At 63.5% G+C, this 23,477-nt stretch overlaps 2 protein-coding genes across 3 annotated transcripts; one reads left to right on the top strand and one right to left on the bottom strand.

Annotated features, from left to right (window-relative positions):
- The first annotated feature begins 61 nt into the window (after positions 1–61).
- IGFLR1 (IGF like family receptor 1) lies at positions 62–3,001 on the top strand. Its single transcript, XM_075536678.1, is given in 7 exon segments — positions 62–683; positions 1,137–1,170; positions 1,172–1,268; positions 1,517–1,702; positions 1,766–1,955; positions 1,958–2,086; positions 2,089–3,001. Coding segments are annotated over 7 exon segments (978 nt in total). The 5' UTR covers positions 62–400; the 3' UTR covers positions 2,148–3,001.
- KMT2B (lysine methyltransferase 2B) lies at positions 2,925–23,342 on the bottom strand. Of its 2 annotated transcripts, none has more exons than XM_075536889.1 (36): positions 22,980–23,342; positions 21,810–21,882; positions 19,476–21,565; positions 19,178–19,291; positions 18,898–19,048; positions 18,275–18,554; positions 18,053–18,108; positions 17,508–17,786; positions 17,142–17,236; positions 16,837–16,935; positions 16,628–16,741; positions 16,372–16,518; positions 16,187–16,282; positions 15,676–15,793; positions 15,144–15,257; positions 14,481–14,665; positions 14,300–14,389; positions 14,109–14,213; positions 13,959–14,032; positions 13,435–13,550; positions 13,247–13,338; positions 13,020–13,157; positions 12,052–12,210; positions 11,699–11,819; positions 11,542–11,620; positions 11,289–11,449; positions 9,922–10,149; positions 8,511–9,819; positions 8,345–8,434; positions 8,158–8,267; positions 4,616–4,753; positions 4,454–4,528; positions 4,187–4,364; positions 3,893–4,000; positions 3,704–3,787; positions 2,925–3,591 (listed from the first exon to the last, which is right to left on the bottom strand). In XM_075536889.1, the coding sequence occupies exons 1-36, from the start codon at positions 23,340–23,342 to the stop codon at positions 3,186–3,188; spliced, it is 8,235 nt and encodes a 2,744-aa protein (XP_075393004.1). In that variant the 3' UTR covers positions 2,925–3,185. The 2 variants fall into 2 exon arrangements, with proteins under 2 accessions (XP_075393004.1, XP_075393005.1); XM_075536890.1 differs by having other exon boundaries at positions 13,020–13,154.
- Positions 23,343–23,477: the final 135 nt, after the last annotated feature.

Below are 23,477 nucleotides of genomic sequence, written 5' to 3'. Positions count from 1 at the left end.
TGCACATCAGGTGGGGAAGTACCCGGGCCCTAGAAGCCCCCTGAGTGTAGGCCTGGTGGGGTGGGGACACCTTTGTACTGGAAATCACAGCCCTGCTGTGGAGGCTGCCTGAAGGACTGTCAGCCCCCAGGAGATGGAGGCCGATAGGTGAGGTGGTTGAGGAGCAGGGAAGAGGCTTGGGGTGGGCCGAGGGGAAGGAATACCTAACTAGGTGGGCCTGTGCTTGTGGTGACAGTTGTAATGCTCCGTAGCCCAGCGAAGTAAGTTGCTACCCTTTGATGGGTGGGCAGGTGAGGAACTGACAGCTCAGAGCCGCCCGCCCTCAGGTACTATGGGTCTCGGAGAACTATCACTGAGCTGAGTGTGGGTGGGGTTGGGGGGGCAGATTCCCCACTTCGAAATGAGTCTGGGGGTCCCAGGGCCCCCACATACATCACTTCCTTCCTTCAATCCGGATTCTTGGAAAGTGGCTGTGTGTGTTGGCCGGAAGTCCTGTGGTCACAGCCCCCAGGCTACAGGGCCTCACCCCATCGGCCCTCCCTGCCTCCTCTTGGCTCTGCTTCTGCTGGCCCAGGCAGCGCCGAAGCAGGCCTCCCAGTTCTGTAGTGACCTGGAGTACTGGAACCCTGACACCCAGTGCTGCAGCAGCTGCCTGCAGCTCTTGGGCCACGACCCCTGCCCAAGTGAGAAGCAGACCTCTAGGCGAAGGCGAGCAAGCCAGTGGTAGGGCGCAGACTGGGGTCCTGCCCATGGCATCTATTGAGGGGCAGGGACAGTAGACTTTCAGCAGACAAGACATGGGTAAGGGGGCTGAGCCTGAGCTGAAAGGGGATCCTGTGAATGAAAGCAGGCACTGGCCACAAAGGTGTGGCGCCTGTGAGAGGTGGCTTCTAAGCAGAGAAATCCAGCTGTGGGCAGAGCTTGCTTGGCCAGTACAGGTGGGGCCTGCATGGAAAGGCAGTGCTTGGGCAGGGAGGATGGATGGTGGATCGATCGGTGGGTGGATGATGGATCGGTGGGTGGATGATGGATGGATAGAGCCACAGGGCAAGGGTGTCCCCAGCACAGAGGAGGTAGTCCATCAGCCAGAAATGAGGGACCCCAACCTGACCCCACCCCACCCCTTCTTTCTCTAGATTACCAGTTGGAGAAAAGCTCTGGGCTCGATGACTGGCAACCACCTAACATTAAGGGAATGCGCTCCGGGACGCTGTAACCCTTAGGGCGCAGAGCTGCAGAGACCCGGGCTCCACACACACCCCCACCCCGCCCACCCAGAGCCTCCCTGAAACGCAGAGCCTCTGTAGAAAGGTGTGGGCGGAGCTGGGGCGCGACTTGCGAGAGGGGGCGGAGCTGGGGCGTGAAGGTAGCCGGCTGGTGGGGCATGGGCCCAGAGGTGGGAGAGTGGGCGGGGTGGACTTTGGGATGCAGGATGGGAGATTTGCGCTGCGGGGGGGCGTAGGGTGGTGCCTTCTGCTAAGCTCGACTTTTATCTTAGAGGCCCGTTTCCCCCCAGGACGCCCTGCCCGCTGTCACAGTGGAAAAGGTGCACCCGGAGCCCCGGCCACTCCCACAGGTGGTGGTTCTGGGCAGGCGTGGCCGGATCTGGCCCTGCTCTGTGCTGGTCCAGCTCCGGACCTTCTCGCTGATCCTCCTGCTCACAGTGCTGCGGCAGGGTTTCCCTCCCCTTGCTGAGTTGGGGGTGAGACCACAGGGGACACCCTCTCCCCCAGGCCCCTGGCTTCCTGAGGATTCCAGAAAGTAGCAGAGATGGAAATTGCTGGTCTCCCACTGCCCTCCTCCCGCTTCCCCCTGCCCCGCAGACACTCCCCCCGCCCCACCCCCACCCCCGCTGGTGCTACAGCCTCCATGTCTCCTCCTGGACCCCGATCCAGGCCCCGGGGGAAGCACGGCCCAGGGCACCACTCTACACGTGGTTGCAAGCAATGGGCTGCCAGCGCGTGGTCCACTTAGGCCTACTCCCTGCGGCCCAGTCGCTCGCCCCTGTGGGCCCTGCTGGAGGCGGCTGTAGTCAGGGAGCCCACCAACTGTCCGGGCCAATTTGCTGCCCACCAGGCCCAACTAGGGTGGCAGATGGCGCGCAGGTATTGCCCAAGCTGATCTCATCTGGGGCATACCCAGCCTAGCACTCAATGAATCCTCCCTGGAAACACGCCCCCTGGGTGGGATCCTAAGTGCACGGGGTAGCCCCCCCATACACCTAGAACCCATTCCCATCAGGCAGATCACGTGGGAGAGCTGGCCCCAGGCCCTTCTGAGGAAGTGCCCTGCTTCAGACTGGAGTGGGGCTATAGTACAAATGGGGCTCTCTTTCTAAGGGGGTGTGGCAGTCACATAATCTGTCAACTTGCAAAGGGGAGGTGTCCAGCCTGACAATCAGGTTACAGCCAATGAGGCCTGTGTGTGGACATGGCCTTCTAAGGATTCTGGGAACTCCTGTCTTCCTTCTGGGAGGCGGGATACACACTCCCTGTGAGACATTCCTGTTGACAAGCCACATGGAGCTATTCGGGTGGAGACCGCCGGCCACCACCACTGCATCCACAGGACTTTCCACCCACTGACTAGCCTGGGATCTAACCGCATGCTGCGTCACTGCCTGGGTGGAGTCCGAAGAGGAATTTATAGATTGGTATCGGCCATATGGGCTAATGCACTTAAGGACTTGATCTGGACTGGGCTGTTTTCTCAATATACAATTAAATCTTTTACACGAGTGTCTATGAACTTCCCTAGTCAACCCAGACTGACAAAGGGTAATTAATGGTCTTCATTTCCAAAGTGGCACTCTGCTCTATCCACATGGGGCCTCTGCTCACCGTGCCCCCACAGAGCTGCTGCGGCTCGCAGCTGATGCAGGCGCGGGCGCCTGGGCATCGTCACACAAATGAGAAGACCACGTCTCCAAACATTGACAGACTTTATTGTGAGGGGTTCCCACCTGGGACCCCCCTCCCCTTAAATAAAAAAGTGCATAGAAAAGAAGGGATTTAGAAACTTTTGTACAATATCTACATCCTGGGCCCCCAGGGCAGGAAAGGGGGCAATTGCTAGGTGGGCTGGAGGGGGGGAAGGCAGGGTCCCGTCACCTGTAGGCCCACATCCACCCTGAGCATGTGGACGGGAGAGCTACTGGGGGGGGTGGGGGGAGGGGGTCCCCACGCTCAGTTGAGGAAGCGCCGGCAGCGCTTGGCGCCGCAGTTGCAGGGCAGCTTGTTGCTGGCGTCCTCGATGGGGAACTTGTAGTCGTAGGTGAGCTCCTCCCCGCGCAGGATGCGGCGCAGCGCGAAGATGACGATGTGCTTCTGGCCCTCCACGTGGATGACGCGCGAGAAGCAGTTGGGCTCGCACGAGTGGTTGATGAAGCGGGCCGCGTTGCCGTGCATGGTGGCGTCCACCACGTCGAAGTCGTCCATGCGGAACATGTAGCACCCGATGCCCTTCCCGTCGTAGAACTTCTCCCGCTTGTCGGTCAGCACGGAGCGAATGACGATGCCCGAGTACTCGATGACCATCTCCCCGGCGTCGATGTTGCGCTTACAGAACAGGCCCCTTCCGTGGATGGCCGACCTGCAGGCGGGTGGTGAGGGGGCCTCAGGGGGAGGGGGTGGAAGCGAGGCAGCCCCACAGCAGGGTGCCAGGTCATCCACCCAAGGGGCACGCTCCCCCCAACCCCACGTACCTGTAGACCCCCACGGCTTCTTTGGATGTTTTCTTGAGGTGGCGAAAGCGCATGGCCATGGGCAGCTCCAGGCTGGTGGCCCGCCTGCAGGGAGGGGGCAGACACCCAGGGACGACTTCTCCCTTGCTCCTGGCCACCATCTCATGGACTGCCCCCCGCCACGCCAGCACCCGAGCCTGCCCGCCATACCTGGTGGACCTGAGCTGCACCTCATCCTCCTCCTCGTCGCAGGCTGCCCCCTCAGGGAGCACTCGGTGCTGGGAGGCCAGGAAGTTGAACATGTCAAACGTGCACTTCCTGCGGGGGGAGGGGGAGGGAGAAAGGGCAGGGGGCTCGTAGCCGCTCCTTCCAGGAGATGCCGCCTGCCCACGCTGCTGCTCAGGGGCGGGCGGCCCTCCTGATGAGAACCACGGGGCAGTCCGTGCCTTCTCTCAAGGCCCCTGGCCCATCCACTCCAAACTACGCCACCACCGGAGCTCTCACCGGAGATAGACCTCGGCCCGGGCTGCGCCGTGGGGGTTCAGGGGCGGCTCCTCCTGGCCCTCCCCCTGCTGGTGGTAGCGGAACTTGTAGTGTTGGCAGTGCTGGGCCCCAGGCAGCTGCTCGGCCAGGAAGATGACCGCGTCGTGGTGGATGCCCAGGAGCCTTGCCCCACTCATTCCTGGGGAGCCCAAGATGGGGACAGTCACATGGGAGCCCTTGAAAGGTTGCCCAGCCCCCGGCGGCCCCCTCATACCCCCCTACACTCACCGCTGAAAGAGAGATGTCTGAGGCGGGCATGCCCGCGGGCCTCCTGCACCTTCTCAATCAGAGTTCTCCACGCTCCTGGGGACGTGGAGTACGCAGGGCTGTGTGTGCTGCTGGCCAGCTCGCCAGCCGCTCTGCCCACCCCGACCCCCACCCCCGACTAACCTTCTAAGCTCTCAGCCTCCACGCTGAAGCCGTCCTCGCTGCTGATCTCAAAACGCAGATGAGGGCCAGCCCGCCGGGGAGCACGGTTTTCTTTGTCCTCCGGGGATGGGGGCTCTTCCTCAGAGCTAGAAGCCTCACCTGGGCCCAGGAAGTGGGTCAGAGGGGTGGGGGCACCCTTCCTGGACTCCCCTCCCGGCGTGCCCTTCCTCGGCGCGAGCCCAGAGCCTGCAGTGTCATCACCCTCCTCAGCTGCCCGGGAGACCAGGGCACCTTTTCGGCACCTCCTCTTAGGGCTGCTCCCACGAGCCAGCCCTGGGGCTGCAGGAGTGGAACTGCAGGCTGCCCAGCCCCTCAAGGCCCACCTACTACCCTCGGGTCTGCTGACCACACGCGGCCCTGCAGCCGGGGCGCTCCTGACTGCAGCTAACAACCCAAACCCACTGCATCACCAGGGCGCCGTCTCTCACACCCCAAAGCAACTGAACTCACTGCCTACAAAGCAATGCCCACTCAAAGCAACCCCACAGACCTACCCCCCCCCCCCGTGGGCTTCTTAACTCCCTGTAAGAGTAGAAAGCCTCGCCTTTCTCCCAGCGAGCAGCTGCTGGCCTCCAACTGCTGACCTTTTGTCAGCACTCCCCCACCCCCAGCCCCCAGCCGGCACTGGTGCTCACTCCCAGGGTACCTTGAACGCTCTTTACCACCACCCCCCCAGCCCCCACTGGCACACCAGAGGCAAACCCTTGGGAAATGAAGCTTGCAGATGTTTTAAAGTCTATCGCTCACTTCGGCATTATCCACAGCCACACCCAGCGCCTATTTCTCAAGGGTCCTTTCTGGCCAGGCTATCATTCTGCTCTGTGCATGCATCTGCATGACCAGCACATGGTGTCTGACCCGAGCCCCTGCCCTTGGGGAGTTGACCCTCTAGCTGGAGGAAGACACAGTAAACAAGAGGACAAAGGACACGGTATTAGATGAAAGGGGAAAGCAAGATATGTGAGGGGCTTCAAAGAGTCTCTGGGGAAATGCCACTATCTTTCTTTCACCCATCTTCCCCCCCCACACACACACACACAATGTCAGATGAAGGGGGAGACGCAGTGCATGAGGGAGCTTCCAAAAGCTGGCAGGGAATGGGCGGATATTGGCATTTTCCCACACACTTTCTAGGCACACTGTGGGGAGGGGATCTGGTGGCAGAGGGAGGGGCCAGGTCCTCAGAAAGGCCACTGTGGGCAGAGCCGAGTCAACAATGACTAGAAGGGGGAAGCCAACAGTGAGGCCCCGGGGCTGTGGTGTGGGATGTGGGAACGAAGGGGGAGCCTGGCATGGCTCTGCGGGCTCCCCATGTGCCTTACGTGTAACACAACAGGAGGGACGGATGGAGGGCCCACCCAGTGTGGTGCAGTTGGGGAGGACAGACAGGAGATTTAAGACAGTGTGAAGGGGACTTGCTGATGTAGCAGGTGTTGGGTACAAAGGGGAGGGTACGTGGGAGTCAAGGACAACGCTGACATCTGAGCCTGAGTGACTAGTTGGTGAGTGAGGCTGCAGGCCGAGAGCCCAGTCAGTTTAGGACAGTGCCGTTGGCCATGTTCTGGGCCTCCTCCCTGTGCCCTGCATCTCCCCGCCCCTGTCTGACATCCAGCAGGCTGAGGGCCGGGGATGGAGGCAGCTGGAGCTCAGGCTGGAAACCAGCACTTGGAGACTATGCAGAGAGGCTGGAGCCAGAGGAGCGGCTGGGGAGGAAGTGAGAGCAGAACGGTCAAGGCCAAGGTCCCAGGTGGGGCACAGTTGAGGTGACAGTTTGGTCAAATCAGGCCCAAGCAGAGAGAGGAGATGGGGGGGGGGGGCACGCTAGGAGACGGGAAGGAACTGCTTGGAGGAAGGGCTCGACTGCAGTAAACGGTGGCTGGGGCAGACCGCTCTACTTGGTCACACAGAGACCACCAGGACTTGGAGATTTTTGGGTGGAGGGGAAGGAATGGAGGTTTCATCGGACCGTTTCTCAGGGTACCAGTTGTGGCTCAGCAAGACCCTCCGGGAGAGTGGGACTCACAGGGCCTTTCTCTCCTGGCATCCCGACCTGCCCCCTGGCCTCGTCCAGTCCCAAACAGGCCGCAGCTACAAGTGTCCAGGCCTCAAAGGGACAGGGTTCACCCACACCACTCCTTGCACCTACCCTCTCTGCCTCGCCTCCATTCTGCCCCCAGGCACCTCTTATCAAGGCCTGCTCCCTCTGACTCGCTCCGCACTTGCTCAGGCATGAGCTTGCATCCTTAACCCTTGAGGATAGGGACCTGCCCATCAGGGTCAGAGACGCAGCCTCACACCGCAACCCACTCTTGCCAAGCGGCCTTTTCAAACTCCCTGTCGCGGAGTTTGGGGACCCTGCGGAACAGAGCAGAACTGCCCCTGTGGGCTTCTGGGACGGTGTCCCTTGACAGAAGCCATGACCTACTCTTTCTCCTGAGGGCAGCCGGTGGTTTTGACCTGCAGCCTGACCTGTAAGCACTCCGGCCCAGTTTCAATCCACCTCACGCCATAAGCACTCACAGGATGCAGGTCTACACTTGCGAAACCCCACACTGCACAGTGAGGAAGACCCCGGTCTGGGCCATCCTGGCTCATTTGGCTGCAGCCACCTCCCTAGCCTGCAGTCCCTAGTGACCACCACTCAAAAATAACCCCCCAGCCTCCCTCCCCACAATTAGCAGAGAACTTCACAGCCAGCTTTGGGGAGCCCCCCAGTCAGAAGGATGCCAACTGGCCGAACCCTCTGGACTAAGGTGTCTATCCTGCCCTCACTCATCCTGCCACCTTACCTGCATCTCAGGGGCTCCCACTCTGAATTGGCCACAATGCCCCCCCCCCCCACCCGCCCCTCCTAACCATGCACAACCACTATCCCGGTTTGGCTGCCTCAAAAACCAAATACTCACTGCCAGCGAACTGATTCTGACTCATGGTGACCTGAAAGGACAGTTCTAAACTACCCAGGCTGGTGTCCGAGACTGTAACTCTTGACTGGAGTAGAACGCCTTGTCTCTCTGCTGCAGAGCGGCTGGTGATTTTGAACTACTGACATGGGGTCAGCAGCCCAACATGTAAGCTCGATGGCACCAGGGCTCTTCAGGCCTCACCAAACCGCTTGGAGCAAGGCTCTTGTTCTTCTGTCCCTTGCTCTGCCTTCCATCCTGGAGTCGGCACCAGGCACTCTGGCAGCCAGGGCTACTGTGTACTCTCTTACTCTGGGCCACCACTCTGTCCTGACCTGTGCCCCACTGCTCCTGCCCCTCCCTTTTAAGTCCTCTGGGATCCATCCTATCTGGGCCCCTCTCCCTGGGGTTCTCAGGCACCTGGCCTGAGTGCTCAGCCCCCTGGAGCTAACAGGTCCTCTCCGGCGGGGCAGAGCTGGCCTGGCCTGTAAGCCCTCTTGGTAAGTTGTCTCTGTAATTCTAGCTCCTCCTCTGGGGGGGGGGGGAGTTCCAGCTGTCAGTGGGCCGGACAAGTCCCAGACAGGGCGGGCTGGCTCCTACCTGAGTAGTGGTGCCACTGGGGTTCAAGCAGCAAGTCGGGGGGACCGTCAGGGACCCGGGGTGGCTCACTGTCTGGAAGTGGCAGCAGAGGAGACGGTCCCTGGAAGGGCCTACAGAGAGACTGTCAGTCAGAAGGGACAGGCAGACAGTGGCTGAGGCCTTGGGGGCAAGAAGACAGCCCACTCACCCAGGGCTGTCTTCTCCAACGGGCTCCCCAAGGTCGTCCAGGTCGCAAACGCCCTGCACGGTGGGGGTCTTCATCCTCACCCGGCTAAACCTGGCCAGGCATGTGGAAGATGAGCCCCTGTCCCAACCCCCCCCACCCCCCCCTGCCCACCAGTATCTGCCCTTACCTGCTGCCACCACTGCTACTGCCGAGCCCAGGAAGTTGGGGGGCGGCCTCCAAGGCCTCTCCATCTTCTTCGAGCCGGGGAGTCTTGCTTGGGGGTGTGGCTGGTGGGGAACGGCTAGAGAAGGTGGACACCCGCTTGATGCGGATGGCCTGGCGGGGGGGGCTGGGGGGTCCACTGCTCAACACCAGCGTCAGGGGTGGGGGTGGGGGCGGAGGGGCAGGGCGAACTACCCCTACCACTGGCAGCACGCTCAGCAGGGGTCCTGAGGGCAGAGTCCACGAGGTGGGGGCTGCAGAGGGGATGGGAGGGGGCAGGGGCTGCTGTTTGACTGGTGACGAGACAGCCTCGCCCTCCCCAGCCATCTTCACAAACACTTGCCCCAGCTTGTTGACAAGGATGATTTTGGATGTGGCGGGTTTTGGGGGCTCGGGGGCAGGGCTGAGGCTCAGTACTCGGACCCCAGGGGCCCCAGGGAGCCAGGCAAATGTCCGGGTGGGGTCAGCTGGGCTGGGGGGTAAGCCCTGGGGGGGCTGGCTGCCATTGGCAAGGGGTGGAGGTGGGGGAAGCGGCTCCTCTCTGGGGCCCGCACCCCCTTCCCCAGGCCCCCCTAGATTCTTCAATACAAAATCCACGATTTCGGATGGCAGATCCTCAGGCGGTCGGGCCCTGTCCCCTGCAGCCCCGATGATCCCAGCCCGGCCTACCCCTGGCCCTGAAGGTGGAGCCCCCTGGCCCCGAGGCTGCTGGACCACCTCGGCCTCACTGTCCGTGCCGTCGTCCACGCCGTCCAGCTGCTCGATGCGGGGCATTCCCGGGAGGGTGCCGGGGGTCACGGCAGGGCCAGGCACCACAGTCACAGGGAAGTGGATGTAGTGGGTGCTGGGGCTGGCCTCCTCCTCGGAGCTGTCCCCCAGGGCCCCGTGACTGCTCCCTACGGTCCCTGCGGCCACAATCTCTTCCTGAAAGGGCTCAGTCCCCAGCAGGCTGGCTGCAAAGTCCAGGTCAGCAGCACTCAGTCCCGACACCACCTCCATGTCCTCAAAGTCTGGGCCCAGGTCTTCGGGGGGCGGCAGAGGAGATGGGGCCAGGCCAGGGAGAGCCAGCTCCCCTGAGGTAGGTGTGAGGGCTGCAACGACTGAGGTAGGAGGGGGCACCCTGAGCTGAGGGGACGTTCGGAGGGGAGGGGAGGCACGCCGTGCGGGTGGCAGCCTAGGGGTCAGAGGGCTGGGCCGACGGGAACGTCTGGGGGTAGCTGGGAAGTCTGGTTCACCCACTGTAGGGATGTGGTGGGTCAGAGAAGAAGGGCTTCCTGGAGGAGAAAGGGTCAGGGTCAGGGTCAGCCAGGAGGCTCCTGCCTCCCTGAGCCCCCACCTGTCCTGCCCCGTCCCTCCCTGAATGCTCCTGGGCTCACCGGGGGAGGGCAGGGGTCCAAAGGAGATGCCCCCCAAGGGCCGCCGGGACGGCGAGTAGTTGGGCACTTTGATTCGGGCCCCCGAGAAGGAGCGGGGAACCAGTGGAGAGGCGTTGCTTGGATCCGACCGAAGCGGGGGTTCCAGGCTCAGGGTCAGGGAATGATGCTCAGGCGCTCCAGGGGCAGGGGTGTCGGTGGCTGGCAGGGGGTTCTCATGATCTCGGGGTTCTAGAGGGGCAAGAGCATGGCAGCAGGGCAGCAGGGGCTTCCCCACCAATGAACTCGTCACAAAAAGTGGGGTGGGGTGGGGTGCAGTGATGTTGTCTATGCACCCAGGCTCCGCCGACCCACTCCACCACAGCTGGTGCAAGAGTCCACGGCAGCCCATCTCCCTGGTCCTTGTTAAGGCTGCCTGTGGCTCTCTCGCGGGTCACGCCCCACAAGGGCCATCTCCCTCTCTCCAGCACGGCCAGTCTCACCACTTTCTGACTTGTTCTACACACCCTGCCACATCAAACACGCCGCCCATCCTGGGCGTCCGGCTCCCCATTAACGGGCTCCACCCAACCTCAGCACACAGAGCAGGATCCATGCTGGAACCAACTCCTCCCCGCTGCCCACCTGCCCCAGAGCTTCCCCAGCTGTGGGTCACAGGGACCTCACCTTCTCTGCCGGGACCGTCTGACTCCCCGCTCAGGTCAGAGGACACCAGACTGGGAGCCAAGCAGATCCAGGTTTCTATCCTGGGGCCACCAGATCTACTTGGCCCTGCACCCTTCCCCAGAGCCAAGCCAAGCTCGTACCTCTGCCAAGGGCCACAGCAGCAGTACGTGAACACGTGACCAAGGAGCCCCAAGTCAGGGCGACACAGTTGTGCACAGGTCAACACCCCCTACGAGCAGGTCCTGTGCTGTCCCCTAAAGGAGCCCCGGAGCAGGGGGCTAACTGGAAAGTCCACAGTTCAAACACCCCAGCTGCTCTGGGGGGAAAGAGGCTTTCTGCTCCCGTCAAGAGTGACAGCCTCGGGGAGCCCCACAGGGTCGCTGAACGTCGGGATTGACCCAATGGCAGGGAGCTTGCCATGTTAAGGGTAAGTGGTGTCCTACCCTCACTTCAAAGGAGCCCTGGTAGCGTAGAGGGGTATATGCTGAGTGCCAGATGGGGCTTCCTGCTCCCCTAGACTGACAGCCTGGCTTAGTTCTACTGTCCTACAGGGTCGCTATGAGTCAGCAGGAACACGACGGGAGGTTTGAGACCCTCACTTCTTGGCCCCGGCACCAAGCCCCAGGCTGTCGTTGCCAGCTGACAACACCTGGAGTTCAACATGGCTCTTTGGGAGGGGGAGAGAAGAGGCTGGCGGTGCCTACCTGAGGACGGGGTAGGGCTGTGCACAATGGTCTGGTTCTCCTCTGCTGCCTCCAGGTGGACCGGCTCTTCCCTCGGCCCCCAAGGCCGATACTCCAGAATTCGGCACCGATACCAGCAGCGCCGCCGAGCATCCACTGTGCTCCAGTACAGGCGGGAGCACCTGCAGGGCGGACCGTGGAGCTAAGGGTTACAGCTGGGAGGGGCCTCAGCCCGGGAGCCCCCGCCCTACTTAGCGGCCCCTGGACTGCTCACTGGTAGCCGACAGGGAAGAGCCGTCCCTCGCAGTCTGAGAGGTCGGACAGGGTTCCCAGGGAGTCGATTCGGATGGAGCCTAGAGAGCAAAGGCCCAGTCAGAAGAGGCGGGGCGGGGCCAGGTTGGGCACAGCCAAGCAGACGGTGGGCAGCTTACCAATGAGCACGTTGATGGCATCAGGTTCAAGCCCCGTCAAGAATTTTCGCTTGAAGTTGATGCCCTCAAAGTCCACATAGACTCGGCGCAGAACATCGAAGCCATCGGGGGTCACGATCTCCTGGGAGGTTAATGGTGACCGTGGGGTTGCTGGGTTGTCCGGGAACCCAGCGGGTGTGTGGGAAAGGCTCTACAGGCAGGAACTCAAGAGCCGGGGACATGGCCTAAGAGGCTCTGGGCAAACGCATCCAGAGGAGGTCCCCAGCAGCAGGGGGTAGCCTCTGAGAAGAGAGATGCACCCCTGTCGGATCAGAGGACTCGGAGAAGGGAGTCTCCCCACGGTTCTGGCCCACCTTGCCATCTAGCAGGTCCGTGTGCTTCCGGCAGAACACTTTCTTGTCGTCCTGGAAGATGCAGTAGCTGGAGCGGGCACACATGAAGTGGAAGTTGCTGAGGCAAGAGGACAGGCAGCAGCCCACCGTGGCTCCAGGCTTCTGGCAGAACTCGCAGCGCTGGGAGTGGGAGGAAGGGTTGCTAAAGGGAGGGACCCAGCACCAGGGTCCGGCTTATCACAGCCACCCTCCAGCTGCCACCTGGGCCCCATCCAACCCTGGACCTCCACCAGCAACCGCAGTCACCAACCCCACTTCTTCCCCACCTTCCACCGAGGCCAAGAGCCCATCCCATCCGCTCCAGGCCTTTGGAAGGCAGGGTATGGGGCAGGAAAAGCTGAGGGTCCTATCTGGCCGCTTTCCTACGCTGCTCTAAGGTGGCCCTGGTACTACTGTGCTTCGTCCTCCCGGCTGCTCCCGGTTACAGGTGCAGAGCTGGGGTGCCTACAGTAGCAGGTCCAGGGCCCAGACCAAAGCTTCCCAAACTGAAGTGACCTACTGGCCTCTTCGCAGGGGGAAAAAACCCGACTCAGCCTGGCCATGAGACACTTGTGCACTCTAACTTCTACTGCAGGACCGAGTGTAGACACCTGCCTTCACAGTCCACCTGCGGGATCACTCCAGCACCCGCACCGGGGGAGGGGGGAGAGGGGGTCAGTATCCACAGGGGTGGGGAAACACTGGCCCTCACTGTGAGTCCAGGGCTCTCACCCAGGCGGCACCTGCCCTCGGGGACACAGTGTGGACAGGGCCCAGTTCAGCTGGTAAGCTGCTGCTCTCCATGGACTCTCCCACGCTGCCGAAAAAGGCAGCTAGTGCCCAGCCCCGAGCAATGGGGCACCCAAGCGGGCCGCTCAGAACAGCAGTGGGAGGCCAGGCCCAGGGGGTGCTGGGTATCAAGACAGAGGGCCCGCCAGGCCTGCCCTCACCATCTGCCGCCCGCGGGCCACAGCGGCGTGCACATTCTTGAGGGAGCCGTCATTCTCCTCAAACACCTCGGCCGACCAGATGGCACAGTTGACGTGAGTCCACTCATTCTGCCCGATGTACAGGAGTCGCCCGGCCTTCTAGGGACAGGAGGGGAGGGGGGTGTCACTGGGGAGCAGGGCTCTAGGACCGAGGCGGCCCACCTGGGCCTTCCTACAGTGGCCCTCACCTTGGAGTCGGCGTCCCCGAAATTGAGGCACAGGGCACACTGACGGAGGTCCTCCTCGGGGGATGCGGCAGCGGGATCCTTGCCCTGGGAAGCTGGGCAGGACATGGAAGGGCAAGGCGTCAGGATCAGGACCTGGAGCCCAGCCTGCGGACACGGGGGCCCTGGCTTCCACTTCCCACTTCCCATACCTGCCGAGGGGCCCCCGGGAGGCTGCCCCGATTCTGGGGTCTCTGGCTCCTGCTGCCTCCACTGAGCATAGACATGGTCCAGGGATGGGGGCACCACTGCATTGGGAAGGACACCACTGCGGACACAAGGGCCAGCCTCTGTCACGTGCAGCACAGGAGGCTGCACGGAGCCACTTGCCCCACTTGCCCCGGCACCCCTGCTGCCCTCCAACTTCCTGTGAGCTCCCCAAAACAAGCCAGGCCCTCTCACCACCCCTCAGACACAGGAAATGCTACTTCCCAGGCTGGGAGGGTCTTCCCTATGTCACAGCCTGGAGGTCACCTCGTGCTTTCCTACCACCACCCTGATCATCAGGTCACCCCCACATGGGCAGTTCACACAGAGCCCATCCACCTGGCTCACTGCTGGGTCCCCAACACGGGGAAGCCCAGCCGAGGCCCCACTAAGCAGCCGGGTCACCCCATGCAGCAAGCCGGGACCTGCCAGCCTGGCCGTGGGTCCCCGGGGCCCCCGCCCTGCTCACTTGGGCAGCCGGGCACTCCGTCGCCAGTACTTGGGGTCATGGGCATCAAACCAGGCAAACGTCGACTCCAGCAGCTGGGGAGTGGGTGAAGAGGATGAGAACAGCCCCCCGCCATGCCACACCACTCCAGGGCACCCTCAAAGAGCTCACTTTCAGCAGGAGCCCCTTCATCTGGCCTCCAGCCCGGCGCTCGGGGGTCTCTCCCTCTTCGGAGTGCCTTGTCAGGACGCTCACCATGTCCTCCATGAAGCTGTGCTGTAAGGGGGCTTTGTCAGCGCCAGAACCCCCACCCCGGCCCACTCACCTCTCGCCACCTGCCTCCACCCCCATGTCCCACTCACCACGGAGGTGTAGTGGCCCTCCTCAAAGCGCTGGCTCACCGCCTGCAGACCACAGGGCCCAGGATGCAGCCGATTCCCATCCTGTCCGCACTGAACGGGATGGGGGGCAGGGTGGTCAGTACAGCCGGGGCAGCCAGAGACAGTAACCCCCACCCGCCCCCTGCTCACGAGTCCTCCAGACCTGGGTGCACAGCAGCAGTGGGCCTGCCACCTTGGAGTTCAGCAGGCCGTGGAGCACCTGGCGTAGGCCCCCCCGTAAGGCCCCGTGGAGAGCCTCTCGCCAGCGGGGGGAGGTGGCCCCGGCACATGGCCCACAGGTGTACAGCACAGAGTCCGGCAGCCCCGAGAGGATCTCGTAGTCCTCATCTGGAAGGGCCCAGAAGCTGGTGAAGGAGGAGGTGAGGACCCCAGCAGCCCCACACCCACCTAGGGCACGCCCCGGAAGCAGGCAGGGGAGCGCTGCAGGCCAGCTGGCCAGCAGAAGGGTGAGGCTCTCTGCTCCCACCCAGGTCTAAGGCCACAGAAGGTCCAAGGACAATCCTCTGCTAGGCTAAGCGGTGACTAGGAGTCACAGCTGACTTGCTGGCCGCGGGCTGAGTTCATCTGGGGAGGCGCCCTGGTGGCACAGCAAGTTAAGCTCTGGGCTAACAAGACCAGCAGTTCGCGTCCTCCCCCAACCCCCAGCTGTGGCATGGGAGTCAGCTGAGATGGTCTGCTCCCAGAAAGACTTAGCCTGAGGATCGGTGAGTCAGGACCGACTGGATGGATGGCAGTGGGTGTGGGTGTGGGTCCTCCAGGGGCCAAAGGCAGGTAGAGCTGGTGCTCCAACCAGCCCTGCACTCACCTGAGAGACCCTCACACTTGGCATGCACCCAGTGGTCACACTGTGCACACTGCATCATCTTGCTCTCGTAGTCGTTGTCCTCGTAGCAGCGGGTGCAGATGGGGCAGTAGTTTCCTGGAGGAAAAGGCACAGGCGGCCGCATCAGCCGCCCCTCGGAGTCGCCGCGGAGTGAGGGCTGCTGCCTCCGTGGCGCCCTCAGCCTGGCTCTGCAAGAGCCCCACAGCCTCCGCTCGAGCTCGGCGGCCTGCAGTGCCTCGGGGAAGACAGGGCCCACTAATGGCGCCGCTGCCCCGGGAGCCGAGGGAAGGCAGCGTTTCTAAACTGTTTACTGGAGATCTGCAGACCCTCAGGGACCCCCAAGAGCAGGAGGTCCCTGGGCCCCCACTGCCCTCGGGGAAGCTCTGAGGCCCTTGAGAAGGAAGAAAATGCTTTGTGGCAGTACGAAGGTGCACGCGTGCGGGGAGTCCCTGCTCTCGTGGCCCGTCGGGAACCCGCCCGTGACCCCCACCACCACTCACACTCAGATCCCCACCTTTCTCATAGAGCTGAGTGCACCGGGGGCAGAGGCTGTAGTCTCCAGACCACTCCACGTCCCAGTTCTTGCCTGGAGCTGCCCCGCAGCTCTTACAGCGCACGCAGGCCGAGCAGATCTGGGGAGCAGGGGTGGTGTTAGGGGAGAGCTAGGCACTGGGCTCACGGGACGTGAGGGGCGACAGGCAGAGGAAAACCAAGAAGGATAGACAAGGAGGAGGTCCACAGGAGCCCTGAGGGGACTGGTCAGGGAGGCGGGGGTGGGGGGGGTGGGGGGGGATGGGATGGGGAGAGGCCTCCAGGAGGGCAGCGGGGCAAATGCCGGGAGGCCCAGGCTGGGCTGGGCAAGCCAAGAGCCCCTGAGACTGCCAGGGACCAACCCTGTCCCCTCGGTCGTGGTGCCATGTGTTGAAAAGGAAGTGCTAGGTGTCCAGCCCTGCCAACCTGACAGATGGCCCCTGGCCCGGAGACGGTGGGTGTGGGGTGCAGAGGGCGAGGGCCCTGGTGCTCACCCAGTGGCGCCGCTTGCGTGTGGCCCTGGTTGGGTAGCTGGGCCCCAGGCAGGCTGGGTGGTAGGCGTGGCGGCAGCGCTCACACTCGAGGAGGTGCTGGGGGGGGATGAGAAAGGCAACAATGGCAGGGGCTATTGGCAGACAAACACTCCGCCCCCCCGCCCCCCGACCGGCCCAGGCCCCACCTTGGTGCCCCGGCCTTTGCGCCCACAGACGTGGCAGAACTTGCAGCGGCGGCAACACCAGGTGTCACGGTGCTGGGGCAGGGGCCGTTCGGCCTCCTCCAGGCAGAAGGGGTGAAAGGGGTCACAGCAGACTTGACAGAACACCAGCTGGGGAGGGGGAGGGACAGGCCGAGTGTGAGACCCTCCAGGGAGACGAGGGGAGGGGAGACACAGGATACGGCCTCCTGGGGACACGGGAAAAAGGCAAAGCCCTAACCTCATGCAGGCCTTTGCTGGCACAGAGCAGGCACACCATGGGCGGCCCCCCGGGCACGGAGGTGAGCACGCTCAGGCCGCCCATCAACCACACGTTCTCCAGGTCACAGTCCTCCTGAGGGGGGAGAGGACCCAGATCAGGGCATGGCCACCAGCACCAGGCAGGCACAGCCTCCGAGCTCCGGCTGCTGAGACCCAGCCCCTCCATACCTTGAAGTCCACGCGGACCCGGTGCACTCCGTCAGGGGACTTCTGCTTTCCAGTCCAGCCATTGGGGAAAGAAGCAAAGGGACCAGGGGCCAAAGAGTCCTACAGAGGAATTGCAGGGAGGTCAAGGCCGCCCCCAGGGTCCTCAGGTCCTTCTAGATGGCAGAGACCGCTTTAGCCCTCAGTTGGGGCCACACCCCAGGGCTCAAGTGTCTCAGAGCCTGATTGGCTAGGAGGCAGTAAGGGGAAGGGAGGGAATTTCGCTTCCCACGGGCAGGGAGGGGGTGCTGGGTGTGCAGTAGGCTGACCTTGTCCAGACGCCTGCGGGCCTTGAGCTGCACCACAGGCTGCAGGGTGGGTTTGCGAGGCCGGCTCTGCTCCTCGGGTTCTGGGACTGGCAGCTCTAGGCAGGACACAGGCGCAGTGAGTGCGGACTGTGGCTCTTCTTCTCCTGCCCCGTGCACTGGCTAACTAGGCAGTGCCCACTAGCACAACTCCAGGCAGGCCTTGCCCAAGACACCCACTGAATACGTCACACTCCACACTGGGGCCCAACCCACTCCTCAGCCACCTTCCCCATCACACTGGCAGTGCCTTGGCCTGGCCACCCTGTCCCCTCCACAGACACGGGACCACATTCTTGGTTGGCATAGGAAGTAATAAGCGACTCATACCATTCTCTCGGGGGGTCCGACGCCGGGGAGCAGGGGGACCCCCAGGGTCTGAATCGTCCGAGTCCTCGAAGATATCATAGGAGGGTCGCTGTTTGACGCAGCGCCGGGCTGACTTGCGCTGCAGTAGGAGGGAGTCCTGCTCCTCGGGCCCTGGGGGGGCCACCACCTCCTCCCGGGGCCCCCCAGATCCCGCCCCCCGGCGTGGGCCTGGAGGACCAGGGGAGGCCTCAGGAGATTCATCGGAATCCCAGGGCAACAGCGTCTTCACTATCGTCCGGCCTGTGGGAACAGGGGACTTAGTGGGCTTCGAGCTCAGCCAGGGACAGAGGCACAGCTGGGAGGCGGAGGAGCCAGAGGGCGGCAGCAGTAGCGCGTGAGAGCAGCGAGCGGGGAAAAGCGCACGACAGAGTGGAGGCAGGCCGCGGGGCGATGGCAGCACATGGCACGGGGAGCCAGGGAGCGGGAAGCAGAGCTGTGGGCCCCTCTGCCCGGGCGTCTAAGTGGGCTCCTGGGGAGACACGCTGGCTCCTCAGACCGCACGTTACCTTTTTTAGCTAGCCGTTCCATCTTCCGGGCCTCTATCTTGTCGCACTTCCGGTATCTGGGGAGGGGAGCAGCAGGTCACCAGGGGAGGGGACTGGTGGTCTGGGGGAAGAGAGGAAGCTCTCCACAAGGATGCCGACCCCGCTGGTCTGGGTGGGCACGGGGGGGGGGGGGGGGGAGCTGGGCAGGGGCGCCTGGGTGGAGGCTGCACCCCAGTCACTCACACACAGCACTGCTTCTTGGTGTTGGGGCCCCCAAACTTGGGCTTGTCCAGGCAGTTGACACAGGACCCACAGTCCTGCACCCGCAGGCAGCCCCGGCAGCTCCCGCACCGGGCCATGCGCATCTTCTTGCCGTGGTGGGAGGGCAGCGAGCGCCGGGGTGTATGGGCCAGGGTCCCTGCAGACACGGAAGGCTCGGAGTCCCCACCTGGCCCGGCTGCCTCCACCTTTTCCTGCTGGGACTGTGAAGGGACGCTCTCAGTCTCAGACGCGGATGACATCTCTGTAGCAGTAGAGAGAGGAAGGAGAACATGGAGCCACAAAGCCCAGGTCCCATCCAACCAGCCCTGACATCCGCTTTCCCATATAGCTCAGGTCCCAGGTACATACGTATGTGTGTACACACACACACACACACACACACACACACACACACACACACACACACACACACACAGTCTCTCTCTGCTCAGCGACCCATTTCCAAGACCTGGCATGCTGACCTACCTGTCACCTAGCCCCCCAAGTAAGTACCTGACTCAACTCCCACTTCCTAGGCCATCACTGGCTCACCCCCTAAAACACACTTGTCCAGACTCCTCACAAACCTCCCTCCCCTGCCCTACCCTCGGTGGCGAGGTCCTGCCGGTCCCGGAGAGGGAGTGCACTGAGACGGGGGACATCTTCGGGCACCATGGCCCGGGCCTGCCCGAGGGCCACAGCAGCATGGCGGCAGACGTGCTTGATGCGGGGACCTTGCACAGGGGACTCGGGGCCCTGCATGAGGAGAGATCTTGAGACAAGTGGGAGCTGCTCTCGGCCCCAATCCTCCCACCGCTTGCCGTGTCTGGGGGAAGGCCGGGGTGGGGTGGGCACAGAGACAGGGTTCCTCCTCCCTCTCCATACCGAGGGTCGCTCTCTCTTCGCGTCCACTGACTCATCTTCGGCTCTGACAGAACCTCGGTCTGGGATCTGCTTGACAGTCTCCACGGCCTCCTCTGTGTGCCCGCCAGGACTCAGCTAGGTGGGTGGGGGTGAGACACGCACAGGTCAGGGCCTGGGAAGACGGGGCTGGGCAGAAGGTCGAGGGGAGGGAGGGAGGACTGGCTCTGAGAGGTCCGGCATGGCGGAGGATACCTAGGATGGCGGGGCAGGGGCTGAGGGGAATCAAAGATGGCTGGACTGGCCGCAGGAGCCTGCTTACCGGCACAGCCGCTGCCACCTTCTGCTGCTGCTGTTGGTCAATCTTGAACAGCTGTACCTTGGCCCTCCTGAGGAGACTGATCATTCTCTCCTCTACCCCTGACAGCGGCAGGGAGCCCAGGCCCGCGAGCTGGGCCTTTTCCAGTGGTGATGGCGGCTGTACTTGTACTGGTGGCTGCTGCTGCGATGGGAGGAGCTGGGCTTGCAGGGGCAGCTGTGGGTGAGCCAGGGGCTGCAGCTCATTGCTCAGAGATGGAGCCTCCTGCGGGGGCTCCTCAGCCTTCACAGGGCTGGCGACCACCGGGGCAAATCTGGGCAGGCTGAGGTGGTTGGTGCGACCCACTGCCCGCGGCTCAGCCTCAGCTGGAGAGTCATCAGCAGGCGGTGGTTCTGGCTCAGGGGCTTCAGGCGTCCCGAGGGGTGGCGAGGTGAGCACGGACTCATAGATCTTGCGGTGGGCCTCGCTGGGGGTAAACTGAGGGGCCCGGAGGAGGAGGGGCCTCCGAGATGGGGTTGTCAGGGCAGGGAGAGGAGGGGGAAGGGAAGGAGAAGGAAGAGGAGGTGGAGGTGGAGGTGGAGGTGGAGGAGGAGGTGGAGGTGGAGGAGCCGGGGGCTGGACTGGAGGAGGGGCTGGAGGTGGTGGTGGTGGTGGCGGGGGCAGCTCCCGGGTCAGCGAGGTCCAGCGAAATGTGGGTTCCCTTAGGATCGACCGTCTTTTCTCAGGCAGTGGGGCTGGCGTAGGTGGGGGAGTAGGGGCACGTGGGGGAGAGGGGGCTGGTGCTGGTTCCTGAGGGGCCAGTGGGGAGGCAGCAATGGACGGCCGCACAACGGGGGAGACCTCCACCTTTGAGGGCCTCGGGAGATCTTCATCCATAAATCGCCTGGGCGTCTTGATGATCCGGGAGGAGCGGGCACTCACCACAGGCATGATAAACTGCCGGATGTTCTTCAGGAAGGTGGTACTTTTGGGGGCCACAGTGGGGCTGTCTTCTGCTGGGCCTCCTGTGGTGGTGCTAGGGTTTGGAGTGGGAAGGGAGGTGCCCTCTGGCCCCGCCCGAGCTGCTTCTCGCTCTGCCCGCTGACTGGGAGTCAAGGGGGGGCGGCCCCTCTTCCTGGAGCAGGTCGTTGCTGGGACCACGGGAGGCGGGGATTCCTCCTGCTCCTCTGCAGCAGGAGATGGAAGCAGCAGCCCCGAGGGCAGTGGGGACAAGGGGGACGGTGGAGAGCAGATTGGAGGTGGAGGAGATGCCGAGAGGGGTGGAGCAGGTGGGGGAGCTGGAGGAGTCAAGGGTGGTGACAGCAGCTTCGCCTCCTCCTCCTCCTCCTTCTCCTCGGCTGGGACCTCCTCTTCCTCAGCTACAACGTTGTCGGTGTCTTCCTGCTCTTCCACCTCCTCCTTGCTGTTCTTTCCTTTCTCCTCCTCCTCCTCCTTCTCTTCTTCCACCTCCAGCTTCTGCTCCTGCTTTTTCCAGCAGGGGTCCCCTTCCTGTCCAGATTCAACTCTTCCTGGAGGGGCCTCCTGCCAGTTTTCTCCACGCTCATCTTGGCCCTGACCTGATTCGGACACTGAGGCTAATTGTCCCATCGTCACTTTTTTGGCTTTTGAAACAAACTTGATTACAAGCGGGAGCCCACCGCGGCCGCGGCCCCTGCCTCCACGGCCTCCTCGCTTAGACTGTCCTCCACGCTTGGGGGTCCCAGGACCCGGGCCTGGCCCTTCCTTGCACTTCCAACTGCCAGTTCTGTATTTTACTGGGGCCACGGGAGGTGGGGGCTCAGGTTTAGGGATTGTCACAGCTGCTTCTGCTACCACTACTGCTGGTGGCTTCTTCCTGCAGGGGCCCGCTGGCCTTCCTGGGGGCCGTCCCCGAGAGCGACGAGGGGTGGAGGGCTCACATGCCCGACTGCGGGGGGCTGGAGGTGCCTGGGCCCGCCGGAGAAGTTCTGTCAGTGCCTGCACCATCCGTTCTGTGCCTTCCTCACCCCGTTTCCGGGCGGGGGTCTTTGGAAGGTTGGTAACCACATCAGCTGACCGGGGAGGCAGAAGGGGGGTCGTCTTATGCTTGCGGCCCCGGCCTCGGGGGGCTCGACCTAAAAGGAGAATAGGCGTGAGGAGATGGGTCAAGCGGGCCCTGCCGACCACAGCAGGTGCTTCAGGAGGGCTGGGTCTCCGCCCTCCTGGTCTGCTTCCCCCATAGCCCCACCTAGCCGGTCTTCCAACATAGCGCCTGCTCGCTGACTGATGAGAGAGGTGCTAGGTTACAGGAGCGAGCTGACATACAGTGCGAGCGGAACATTCCTGTCAAGCTAGAGAGGTCGTTTCCCCGTCACTCACCTCGCTGGGATCGGAGCGCAGAGCGCAGGGAACTGGGGGCCACATCTTCATCTGAATGAAAACCCTGAAATTCCTGATTTCGGGGGCCAGGGGTGGAGGGGAGAAACAGCAGTCAGTGCCCAAGCCCTCATTCCACCTGGGACTCCGGGCTCGAGGAAGGGTTCCCAGCTTCCCCTGGAACAAATCCTTGCCTATTTACAAAGGACTGGCACGGTGGGCAGGCCCAAGGGGTAGAGGCACTGGGCATTCTGCGCCACCGGCCCCAGTGCCAGAGGACACCAACAGAGCTGTCAGGGGTTCCCCGTGACGGAGCCTGCGCGGGGCAGGCAGTTGACACCACACTCAGACTCTTAGCTCTGAGAAATGGAGGGTCCGTGTATGCTCTTGGGCAGCAATTTCTTCCTAAAGGAAGGTAGAGACAGTGTGCCAAAGGGGGTGGGGGTGGGGCTGCGAAGGCGTCAAATGATTTCTTGTCGTAGGATCCACTCTGAGCCCTCAGGTGGTTCCTAACAGTTGGTCCTAAGTAATGCAAGCCACATCTTCCTGCTCTACCTGAGAGCGGAGGGGTTAAGTCCTCAGGTGAACCCTAGTGGTCATCTCACCCTCCATTCCAGTCCCCTCGGGCTGTGTCCCCCCCTCCCCCAAGCCCATGCCCTGCGGGAAAGCCCTCCACCCCAGTCCCGCCCCCCGACCCCGACCTCTCTCCACCTAGCTGAGAAGGAACATTGGGGCGCCGGGAAGAGCAGGGACATGTCACAGGTTATGGGGCCCGGCTGGCAGCCTCCAGGCTCAGAGGCCAGAGAAGCCTGGTCCCCTCCGCGTTGCCGCTGTCAACCACCAGTGGTCGGGGGTGCAGAACCCCTCGCTCCTGGGCCGCCTGCACCGCCGCCCGCCAAGAAGGCTCGGCCCCGGGACCCTTCAGCTGGAGCTGCCGCCGCCGGCCCGCGACCGGCTGCGGTCAGGGCTGCTCCAGCCACTTGCAGAGACCCCTTCCGCCGGGAGCTCGGTGCAACCGACCTGCTCCTCCCAGGGCGCCTTCCAGGACCTCGTCGCTCTGCAGGGCCCCTGAGCACCCCTTCTTCCCCACTACGCCCCTCGGGGCCACCCCGATCCCTGGGAACCCCTGGCCCCTGCCCCGCCCGGCGCTGGGGGCACCTCCGACTGCCTCACCTCCTCGTCCGACTCCCCGTCACTGCTCTCCTCCTCCGGCTCCCAGCCCCGGCTCGGGCCCCAGCCTCGGCCCCGGCCCCGGCCCCGGCCCCGCGGAAGGCGCGGGCCAGCCCACAGGCGGCGGAGCCGGCGCAGGCCCCGGCGAAAGCCCAGCAAGCGGAGGAGGGCCGTGTCCTCCCCGGGCTCAGCTCCGCCCGGCCCCGCCGTGCCGCCGCCGCGCCGCAGAGCCACCCGCACTCTCTCGGCCCCGCCGCCCCGTCCGCCGCGGCCCCCGCCCCCGCCGGAGCCCCGCGGCCGGCCTGGGAAGCGTCCCCGCGCGGAGCCAGGCCCGGGGCAACCGCCGCCGCCCGCCGCCGCCGCCATCTTGGCACCGTGAGAGGGGCCGGGGAGGCGGGGGGAGGGGCGGCCCGTGCGCAGGGCCGGGGGGGCGGGGAGCACTGGGGCGGGGGGGCGGGGAGCGGAGAGGCGGGGCGGTGGCGGCTCACTACAACAACCAGC

Source organism: Tenrec ecaudatus, chromosome 18 (assembly GCF_050624435.1).
Source record: "Tenrec ecaudatus isolate mTenEca1 chromosome 18, mTenEca1.hap1, whole genome shotgun sequence".
NCBI classification, from domain to species: domain Eukaryota; kingdom Metazoa; phylum Chordata; class Mammalia; order Afrosoricida; family Tenrecidae; genus Tenrec; species Tenrec ecaudatus.
Note: the sequence above shows the minus strand (reverse complement) of the source record. Positions and strands in the feature narration are given on the sequence as shown.

Excerpts from the sequence above, each read along its gene's own strand:
- KMT2B (XM_075536889.1), bottom strand. The coding sequence starts at position 23,342 with ATGGCGGCGGCGGCGGGCGGCGGCGGTTGCCCCGGGCCTGGCTCCGCG. Across the intron at positions 8,435-8,510 it reads AGTAGCAGTGGTGGCAGCAG|GTTTAGCCGGGTGAGGATGA; the intron begins GTAAGGGCAGAT and ends ATGCCTGGCCAG. Across the intron at positions 8,268-8,344 it reads GTTGGAGAAGACAGCCCTGG|GCCCTTCCAGGGACCGTCTC; the intron begins GTGAGTGGGCTG and ends GTCTCTCTGTAG.